This window comes from Vigna umbellata, chromosome 5, assembly GCF_029865625.1.
Source record: "Vigna umbellata cultivar VRB3 chromosome 5, Vumbellata_1.0, whole genome shotgun sequence".
Classification (NCBI taxonomy): Eukaryota; Viridiplantae; Streptophyta; class Magnoliopsida; order Fabales; family Fabaceae; genus Vigna; species Vigna umbellata.
Genome location: NC_142169.1, coordinates 43,936,463 through 43,947,454, shown reverse-complemented (window position 1 = coordinate 43,947,454; position 10,992 = coordinate 43,936,463). Strand labels below are relative to the sequence as shown.

The 10,992-nt window shown below is 33.4% G+C and overlaps 1 protein-coding gene across 1 annotated transcript; it reads left to right on the top strand.

Annotated features, from left to right (window-relative positions):
- Positions 1–734: 734 nt before the first annotated feature.
- Positions 735–2,970, top strand: LOC124845072 (cytochrome P450 71D9-like). The gene is made up of 2 exons (XM_047322110.2): positions 735–1,631; positions 2,077–2,970. The coding sequence occupies exons 1-2, from the start codon at positions 735–737 to the stop codon at positions 2,698–2,700; spliced, it is 1,521 nt and encodes a 506-aa protein (XP_047178066.2). The 3' UTR covers positions 2,701–2,970.
- Positions 2,971–10,992: the final 8,022 nt, after the last annotated feature.

Genomic DNA, 10,992 nt, shown 5'->3' with positions numbered 1-10,992 from the left:
AACTTCTCCTTTCCTTTTTCTTTTCTTGTAAAAATATCTCTTAGATTTAAGAATACTCTAATATTGTGTTTGGATAAGAATTTCTCAATTTCAAAACATTCAATTTTATTAAATTTAAATTAATTTCATTTAAATTTTTTTATTTTTCAAATATTTTGTTTGCATAAGAAAATTCAAATTTAATGAGTTTTAATTTTTTTGTTTGGTTAAATATTTCAATTACCATCAAATTAAAAGAATTATTAATATATCAAATAATTGTTGAAAGTTTAAAAAAAAAATCAATATTTGATAATATTTTGTAGCTGATTTTAATTGATTTTATTTTTATATACAAGTGATTTTAAATTTTTAAGTAGTTGAATTTGACTATTAAATTTTAAAAGTCTAATTTATTTTCAACTAGGATTTAAAATATGTTATTTAAATAAATAATTTAAAATTCGTAAAGCTTTAAATTTTATGAAAGAATAATACCAAACTCCATACCAAGATTAAAATCGATTTTGATTAATCAAAAGGAATTAAATTTAATGAAAGAATCGACAAGAATAGAGAGGATAGAGCCATTTGGTTTCCTTCTGTTATTAGTTTAATTGCATGTGATAAGACATTTATGATATGAAAAATGAAAAAACATTAATAATAAACAAATGTATCACTACATACATATATTAAGCAAACGTGGTGTGTATATAAAGGGACAGAAGGATCATAACACTACACATCTTTCCATGGCTGAATTAGTCCTCTACGTTTCTGGTCTTTTCTTCTTCATCTTCGTAAGTATCGTACTGAGAAAAATAGGAAACACAAAAGCTGAGGAAACATCTCGTAAGATGCCGGATGGACCTCGAAAGCTACCTATCATAGGTAATATACATAATCTTTTATGCTCTCAGCCCCATAGAAAATTAAGAGACCTGGCCTTAAAACATGGACCCTTGATGCATCTTCAACTTGGAGAGGTTTCTACCATTGTCATTTCATCCCCTGAGTGTGCTAAGGAAGTGATGAAAACCCATGATATTAACTTTGCCACAAGGCCTAAAGTCCTAGCTATTGATGTAATCAGTTACAACTGCACAAGCATAGCCTTTGCTCCTTATGGAAATTATTGGAGGCAGTTAAGAAAAATTTGCACATTGGAGCTTTTAAGCCTAAAACGTGTCAATTCATACCAGCCAATCAGAGAAGAGGATGTCTTCAATCTTGTCAAATGGATAGATGCGCATAAAGGATCCCCCATCAACCTCACTGAAGCTGTTCTTTCATCAATTTATACAATTGCTTCAAGGTCTGCCTTTGGAAAGAAATGCAAAGACCATGAGAAATTTATATCAGTGATTAAAGAAACCACAAAACTTTCTGCAGGTTTCAACATAGGTGATTTCTTTCCTTCTGCTGTTTGGCTGCAACTTGTCACTGGTTTGAAACATAAGCTTGAGAGGTTGCATCAACAACTTGATCAGATACTGGAAAACATTATCAGTGAGCATAAGGAGACAAAGTCTAAGGCCAAAGATGACGAGATTGAAGCAGAAGATCTTGTGGATGTTCTCATACAATATGAGGATGGTAGCAAGCAGGATTTTTCCTTAACTAGAAACAATATCAAGGCCATTATTCTGGTATGGATTTTCTTTTACGAACACAATCTTGCTCATACAGGTTACTACAGTACAATTGCTAAGATAAATGTGTGTGCCTTTATGTCTTATCTTTGTAGGAGTGGAACATTTGCCATATAATTTTTGCATCATATAGATTGTCCTTTAACTGTTTGGGCATGTTTGCACTGTCCTAATATCATTGGACAGAGAATTACTCTAAGGTCCTCAGGGGCCTCTTGAGTTGAACATGACTCTTGTCCATCTTTAACATTTGCATCAACCTCCTCGTAGGGGCATATGGTATAATGTGTTTCTTGAGTAATAATAGGTGGTTTCAGTGTAATCTGTTTGAAATAATTAAAGGATTTTTGGATAGGGATAAAAGTGACAAGTATGGAGGATAATTTGATGAAACCTTAAGGGAATGATTGTAGTTTACTCCATTTATAAATTAATTTTTCAGGATATTTTTGCTGCTGGAGGTGAGACATCAGCAACAGTCATAGATTGGGCAATGGCTGAAATGGTAAAGGATCCGAGAATAATGATGAAAGCACAATCTGAACTGAGAGAGGCGTTCGGAGAGAAGGGAATGGTTGATGAAAATTCCCTCAATGAAGTCAAATATTTGAAACTAGTTATCAAAGAGACCTTGAGATTACACCCTCCAACTCCTCTTTTGCTTCCAAGAGAATGTGGTCAAACATGTGAGATACATGGTTATCACATACCTGCCAAAAGCAAGGTCATAATCAATGCTTGGACAATTGGAAGAGATCCAAATTATTGGACTGAGCCAGAGAGATTTTATCCTGAAAGATTCATAGATAGCAGTATTGACTATAAAGGAAGTAATTTTGAGTTCATTCCTTTTGGAGCTGGAAGAAGGATCTGCCCAGGCAGCACATTTGCTCTGAGAACTATTGAACTTGCCCTTGCAATGTTGTTGTATCACTTTGATTGGAAACTTCCCAGTGGAATCACAAGTGAAGAATTGAACATGAGTGAGGTGTTTGGACTCACAATGAGAAGAAAAGATGAAATGTACCTGGTCCCTTTTCCTTATCATCCTTTGCCTGTCACATGAACTTCTCTTCAGAAACTGAAACCTTTGCTATCTCTATAATGCATACTGCACATAAAAATCTACTGTCAATTGCAATTGAAATAAGGCTTTGTTTTACTATGCTTCGCTGGCACAAAAAATGAAAATTCTGTAACTATTGCATAGTATAAAGCTGTTTTATTTTTCTTACCTTTTAGTAAGGTGTGGCTCAGAAACACTGTAATGCTATTTACTCTTATGTTTATAACTTTCAGGTATTTTTGGTTTTATTTATATATTACTTTTAAATTAGTCTCCTCAGTTAAACTAAGGTTGTGCTAAAAATTCATAAATTTATTATTTTAAGGTTGTGCAAAAACAAACTTGGAAGCTCCTTAATTTATTTACTTCGGAAGAGTTTCTGCTTCTGAAGTCTAGTAATTAACGAAGTTTTCTAGTTACAAAACTCTTTTACAAATACACTTTTCTTTTCTTATGGCACCATTAGAAAACGTACAATTAATTGGCTAACAAAAATGGACATGGCTGCAAAGTTTATTTCTTATTAGCTACATTAGAATAATTTTAGTAAAGAGATCCTTGTCTTTTTCATTCTTATTTTAATTCTTTTGTTTAAGTATAGATGTATTAACTCATTGAAGAAGTACTAATTCTTAATCTTAACCAACGAAGAAAAGGTTTCGGAAACTTTGAAGTAGTTAATGTGTTGTTGATGTTCTGCTAAGCAGTAACACGGTGTATCCGCATTCCAACTCTTTTCGTCTCTAAAAACCAAAAGAAATGAAGGTTGTGCTAAATATACTAAATTAAAAGTATCTTTTCCCTTACTAATATGATATGTTTTTAGTTTCCTTTTTTGACCGATAAGTGTGGAGTTTTAGGCGAGAGGATTTAAAGAGTCAATGAAAAGAATTTTTAAAGAAAAGTTAAAAGCAAAAGATTATGAAAGTGTTAGAATATAAATGTAAATTTAAATATCATATTAAGTAAAAATAAGAAAATTGAATAATCATAAATAAAAATTCATAAATTTATTGACTTCAAATTTTAGATTGAAAATAATGTTAGAATTTTAGATTGAAAATTATGTTAGATTTCTTCCATAGATTTAACTGGTATCCAATTAATATCTTTGAGAAAAACTTGTTGAGATTGTTGATAGGGAAAGATTTGGTTTAGCTGAACCTACAATCTCAGAGCTTCTGGTTTTTTATGATGACAACACATAATTAATAACACACGTGTTTATGTGTTACATGTTCATTACTTTCATGATTATGATTATATGAGAACATGTTTGTGTTGTATTGATCATTGCAATTCACTATGTTATATATGTGAGATTTAATCTGCGATTGCATGAAAATTGTTTTGGAAAAGAAAAACCACATGCACTTTAGTTGAACTTAAATTGTGTAGCAAAACAACAGTTTTAAGTCGACTTCATTATGAAGTAAGTCGATTAAAACTGGTGGCTTTGCACAAACTTTTTCAAAGTTTGCTGTGAGAATTTTTGAAGAGAAAGTTTTTCAAAACTATGTTTTTAACTATTACAAAGTCGACTATGTGCGCAAGCCATTCGACTAAGTTTGTTATGTTTTGAAATTCTGTTAATGCTTGTCTTAAAGTATCTACGGCAATGTTTAAATATATTTGAACAAACATTAATTGCGTAATCAATTAATTGGTATGGTTACTACTAACTGTTATAACTGTCATGAATGTATTGGACTTCATTAGTGGCAAAGTCGACTGAAGAGCGTCAGAATTGTGAAAAACTATATATTGACGCAAATTTGAAGAGCGTCAACAATTACACAGTACTCAGATCCAAATCCAATACGAATCACCCAACTGAGCGAAGGCAAATCCGGTCTTCAAAATTACAGACTAAGCGAATGCAATGCACAAGTCCAATCAGTCATGCACCATACGGTCTAATCAACTAAGCGAAGATTAAACACCGATTAAGCAACTAAGCGTATACCTAATCGCAAGCACAAAACATATTGAATATTGAGCCAACTCAGAGCAGCAGTATAATAATTAAAGTGCAGAGGTCTCATGAATAAACTACTTTAACCTCTAATATAGCATGAATGAATCAACTAAGCGAAGACCAATTATGCTATCATAATCGCGAACTAAGCGAACTCAATACACCTATTCCATCCAATGTGTTATATACAGATTCATCAACTAAGCGAAGATGTAATCACCAATTGGGCAACTAAGCGTATACCCATTGCAAGAACACAATCAGATTTCATAGAATGCCAGGCAGAGCAGAATAAACACAAGGAAAGTCCAAGAAATCTCAAGGAAACAATGTAATTTCGCTAATAACCAACCCAACTAACTTAGGCTAACATTACAACTAAATTATCACAACCGAACAGAATAGACAACATTAAAGTGAATATTAAAATTTAAATAATGACAAAAGAAAAATAAGTCACTAAAGAAAAGAACCTAGGAGCATTTAATTAAGCATGCATTCTATGTATAAGGAAAATGTGGAATGGAAACATAAGCTTGGTGAATAAAAAAAAAAAAAACTAGCAGACGGTTATAAATCATAAGTGCAAATTGCTTCAGCCAGGAAAGCACCGTGCAGCATGAAACGAGACTTCAATTCCCATCACTTGAAGCAATTAAAGTGCAATAGATTTTAACTAATCTAACGCTAATTGAAAAGACAAATCTGCAACCGTGTTGCACTTTTTTTCCAAAACTTAAATCAGCGTTTGTGCCTCCTAAAAGCAAAACTGAATCTGCCCTCCGAGAGCTCCCCTGCTCCACTTTCCCGTGCACACCCTTCAGCACGTCACCGTGTGCTTCATAAGAAAGAAAACAAATGTGCTTCTCGCTGTTTGTGCTTTCTCTAGGCCGTGACACCACTTCCGTTTTCCTTTCAATGCGCTACCTTTCTTTTAAGCCAAAAAAAAAATCCCCCTAGGTGGCGGCTACTGCTTTATTCTCCGTGAACGAGCTGCTCCCCTTCCTTTTCTCTACCTATGCTGATGCTACATTGTGCTTTGTCCGTGTGATCTCAAAAATGAAGAAATGAATGACCTCCTCCCCTAGGTGGCGGCTGGACCTTAAATCAAAGATGATTCCCTCATGGGTGTTGCTCCCTCCACCACCACACATTTCTCCCTCCACCTCCCCTTTACTATTTTGCCCCTCAATAAAATTTTATTTTTAGGGTTATTATTTTTTAATTTTACCCATTCACAACCTATTTCACTAACAACCTATTCTAGTCTCGTACATGAGTAAAATATTTTTCTTTCATTTTAACATTATACTTCTTTCTCTCTTTCTTTCGTCGTTGTGAGATACTACAAGTTGCAAAGGTTGGTGGTGGTGGAAAGTATCAAGCAGTCTCCCTCTCGTGGTGCATTCGCTCTCGTGGTGCAGTGCTTGTCGTGCTTCCTCCAGGTGCGTATTCGAATAAACCTTGAAAACAAAGCCTAAAATAAAAAACGTAACCTTTAAACGGAGGTCACATCCTTCAACGGATGTCAACATTCGTTTAAGGTAAAACGGATGTCGACATCCATTTTTCCTTAAACAGATGTTGACATCCGTTGAAGGATGTCACCTCCGTTTAAAGGTTACGTTTTTTATTTTAGGGTTTGTTTTATTAGGGGACATTCGTTGAAGGATGTCACCTCCGTTGATGTATACCTCCTCACATTGGTCGACGCTCTGGACGCTCCTCCACACCACGACGACGACACTCCTTCACACTACGGCGACAATGAAAGCTTTCAAACAAAAAAAAAACTCGGAAGAAAAAGGAATGTAAGCGTGGGAGGTGGGGAGGTGAAACGGAAATGGGGAAAGGGGAAGAGAGTTCTGTGGGTGGGTGCTGGGAAAGTAAAATTAGGGTTTCAAATTATTTAAAATAGGGTAAAAGTAAAAATCTTTTTAACTTAATGATATAATTGTATTTAAAATAATGTGGGGAGGTGGAGGAAGTATAGGGTGGTGGTGGAGGGAGCAACATCCTTCCCTCATTCACGTGTTGCTGGACGCTCCTTGTTAATTGCCCATGGGCCCAAATGCTTTCTTTTTCTTTTAAGTGACAGTAGCATCGAGGGTTACTCCCTACACCACCACACATTTCTTCCTGCACTACCACAATTTTTTTAAATTCCAAAGTTATCCTTTGTATTTTAAAATATCCTACACCTCCTCCTTTTCTCTTGAACGGATGTCGACATCCGTTGAAGAAAAACTTCTTCAACGGATGTCCCACATCCGTTTAACTTTTTTTTTTAAGTTTTTAGATTTTTTAAGTTTTTAAATTAATATATAAATATTATTTAATTTTTTTTAAAATTATTACTTAATTATTTATAAATTAATTTTATTTTATTTAATAAAATAATTACTATTAATTTAATTTATGTATTATTATTTTAAATAATAATTAAAATACTTTTTAAAAATTTATTAAAACGTGACACGGATGTGGTAACAATTTAAACATTAAGCTTTATGGATAGAATCTCATATCTTGTGTCCAAAGAAAATGACTTGTTTCAATCTTGTAAATGAAGTTTGTTGCCTTATGTAGCATCTTTCTTAGGCCGTGTGTGAAAATTTAACGCGTTAATGCACTGCTTAATTTAGATTATTTTAATTTATATAGTTTTTTTCTGAAAGAAAAATAACGTGTCAAACTCAAATTCATGTAGAGATTTTTTTTAACCACTGTTTAGAGTTTGACTTCAATTTTTGGATAGAATCTCGTGGTATCGTTGAAGCCTCGTATTTTAAAATATTTCTGAGACTAATTTTGATTCAGATCTATACATACATTATGTTATATTAAAACGGATGTGGCAATCCGTTAGCGAATGTCGTCACATCCATTGAAGATTTTATTTTTAAATAAAAACAATAAATTAAAATATAAAATATGTGAATGGATGAATGTCAACATCCGTTGAAGATGAAACGGATATTGACATTCATTTTAGAGAAGGACAAAATTGGTATGAGGTGGTGCAGGAAACATTGGTGGTGATGGAGGGAGTAAGTGTCCAGCAGCAGCAGCTCCCAAGCCTTGCTGGACACTCCAAAATCGATTTCCCATGGGCCGTGACACCACACTCCTGGACCATTTCTCCAAGAAATAAAAGGATTGAATTCTCCTCATGTGAGTAGCGGCTGCACACTTTTATTTAATCACCCATGTGCTTCCTAAAGCAAACTCTTCAGCGAATCCGTGTGCACACACCTGGGCCTATTTGCATTTAAATGAAATAAGCGTGCTGCTGGACGCCACCTTCACACCCATGAAATCAGCCCTCTTTCTAATTTGAATCCAGCGCTTCTTCATCGTTGTGGGCCGTAACAGTGTGCAGGCTAGCCCCCAAGGGATTCCAAATCTGAATTCTTGGTCTTAAGGACCAAAATTCCAATTCTACCCTTTCCATTTTAGAATATCATTAACGTGACATTTCTCTTTAAGTCCCAAAATATATTTTTAAAATTTTCCTGCAATCAATAATGAAAATAATAAGCTTAGATAATTCAAATTCATTTAAATAAGTATTTCTGGTCAAATTAAGCACGATTAACAAAAATGGAAAAATATTGGACATCCAAGCACAATTTCCTAATTAAATCTAGCACAATAAGCTAAGTGAAGTCAAGAAAATATTTACTCATCAGCTACTCAGCTTGGGTTACAAGTTTCATGCCAAAAACATTAAAAACGTGCATTTTTCAAAAGCTGAATTCTGGTGCATTTTGGCTGGACGTGAGCAGCAGGTGGCTGGGCTCGGTCTTCATTCGAGAAGCCATTTTCCTATGCAATGGTTCCAGTCCAGAAAATGCTTAAATTCTTCCTTTCTTTGCCTCCTTTCTTCTTTTTAGCTTGGCAATGGTTTCCAACCTTTATTTGTGACCTACAAAACAATAAAAATGTGTTTTAGCAAAGAGAATCTAGCTAAGACTTAGATAAGGAAAGAATTTTTGTTTTTCTTAGTCTTAGTCTAAGTTGATAATTCTTTGGATGGGAAATCCCTAAAGGAGTTGCCATCAATGTCTGTTCTTTAAATTACAATTTGCTCACTTGAATTTCAAAGTGTCGCATTCAAGTCTCAGTTCATATGAAGGTGGCCTTTGAAATTCAAGTCAACAAAATGCTTTTTATAGTATAGAAATGATTAAGTTATCTTACTGAAAGGGAAGTGCTTAGGAAAAAGAAATATGGTTCACAATATGTTTAATGCTGAAACAATTTTAAGATCTAAAAGAATTATATAAAATTTTTGTTCAACTTCATCATTTAACAATGTATGAATCATTTTTTTTATTGTCTTGGAGTTGTCTTCTACCATTAGATTTCAGAGCTATTTGATTTATTATGGTGGAAACAACTGCAATACAAATTAAATTTATACAGTTGATGTCGAATTTTGCATTTGATGCAAAGAACTGGAGATTGATGTCAAATTTTTGTGATCAATGACGTCCTATATCATAGAAATGTCTTCGTTTAGTAAAGGAATTAATGAAAAACCAAAGGAAAAAGTTAACATGAATTTGGTTAGGAAAGGTATGTAGGATAGGTTTTCAAATGGTACAATTTGAAATGAAATCTCGTAATTTTTGTCAGCGATTCATATATAGACATCAAAGTCTCTAGGGCTTCGACATTTTTTCTTTGCAAAGGTCGTTCCCTTTTTATTCTTTTATTCTTTTTACCTTTTAATCATTCAATAGCACGTCCGAGTCTGTGGGGGTTCGACGTGAAGGAAATTGGAGTAGTTGGGACATTAATGGTGTGTTGTTACCAACGATGTTTTTCACGTCGATTTTTGGGGGGCTGGATGTCAATTAGTTCTTATTTGAATCAAAAGAGATTTCTTACTTTTTCACTGAATTATGTTTGAACGTCGACTCCGGCTCGGCTTCGACGTTCCTATAGATGATGGACTGTGGCAGTTACTAAGCATAATTACACAATGTACTGCTATTTCATGATATAATGTATGTCTATTTCTTAGCCAATTCGACGTCATCATTTCATCTATAAATATAGCTTAAATTTCGCGTAATCCCTTGCCTCCTATTTCCCTGTTGAACATATGATTCATGTTTTTTATTCCTTTGTGTTTTCTTTTCCCTATATTTCGAAGAATTTATGTTCTTCAAATTGCAATTTGTTAACTTGAATTTAAAAGTGGCGCATTCATCGTCATTTCATATGAAGGTGCCCTTTCAAATTCAAGTCAACAAAATATTTTATATAGTACAAAAATGATTAAGATATCTTATTGAAAGGGAAGTGCTTAGGAAAAAGAAATATGGTTCACAATATGTTTAATGCTGAAACAATTTTAAGATCTAAAATAATTATATAAGATTTAATATATGTCTATCTCTTAGCTTGTTGACGTTATCGATTCATCTATAAATGTAGCTTGCATTTCACATAACCGCTTGCCTCCTGTTTTCGTATTGAACATATCAAGATTCATGTTTTTTTATCTCCTTGGCATTTTCCTTTCCATAGATTTTGAAACATGTCTGTTTTTTAAATTGCAATTTGCTCACTTGAATTTCAAAGTGTCGCATTCAGGCCTCAGTTAATATGAAGGTGGCCTTTGAAATTCAAGTCAACAAAATAATGTTTATAGTACAGAAATGGTTAAGTTATCTTACTGAAAAGGAAGTGCTGAGGAAAAAGAAATATGGTTCACAATATATTTAATGTTGAAACAATTTTGAGAACTAAAATAAATTTATAAAAAAGTTGTTCAACTTCATCATTTGGCAATTTATGATTCGTTTTTTAAATGGTCCTGGAGTTGTTTTCTACCATTAAATTTCAAAGCTATCTACTTTCTTAGGGTGGAAACAACTTCAAGATAATTAAAAATATGAGTCTATTCACGTAGTTGACGTCGAACTCTCGTCCCGAACGACGTAGAGAAATATTAAATGTTTTTTAAATTCATAAGCGTTAACATTTTCCTCTAGTTTTCCACCATTCCTTGAACGTTAACAAAGAAATGTCTTCGTTAGTGGAGTAATGAATGGAAAACCAAAATAAAAAGTTAACATGAATTTGGTTACGGAAGTTATGTAGTATAAGTTGTTGAAAATAGAATGGCTTAATTTCTCACACCAACAGGGGGTGAATTGGTGAAATATAAAAATAATGTTTTCTTTAAATCTTTTTCTCAAATTGGATGCCTTTAAAAGCTGTCTTGAAATGCAAGGAAAAAGATTTGTTTATGCAGCAGAAATATAATCGATTAAGGACAGTAAGAAGTCGACTGAATA

Coding starts and splice junctions, on each gene's coding strand:
- LOC124845072 (XM_047322110.2), top strand. CDS start 735: ATGGCTGAATTAGTCCTCTACGTTTCTGGTCTTTTCTTCTTCATCTTC. Junction 1,632..2,076: donor ATATCAAGGCCATTATTCTG/GTATGGATTTTC, acceptor TTAATTTTTCAG/GATATTTTTGCTGCTGGAGG.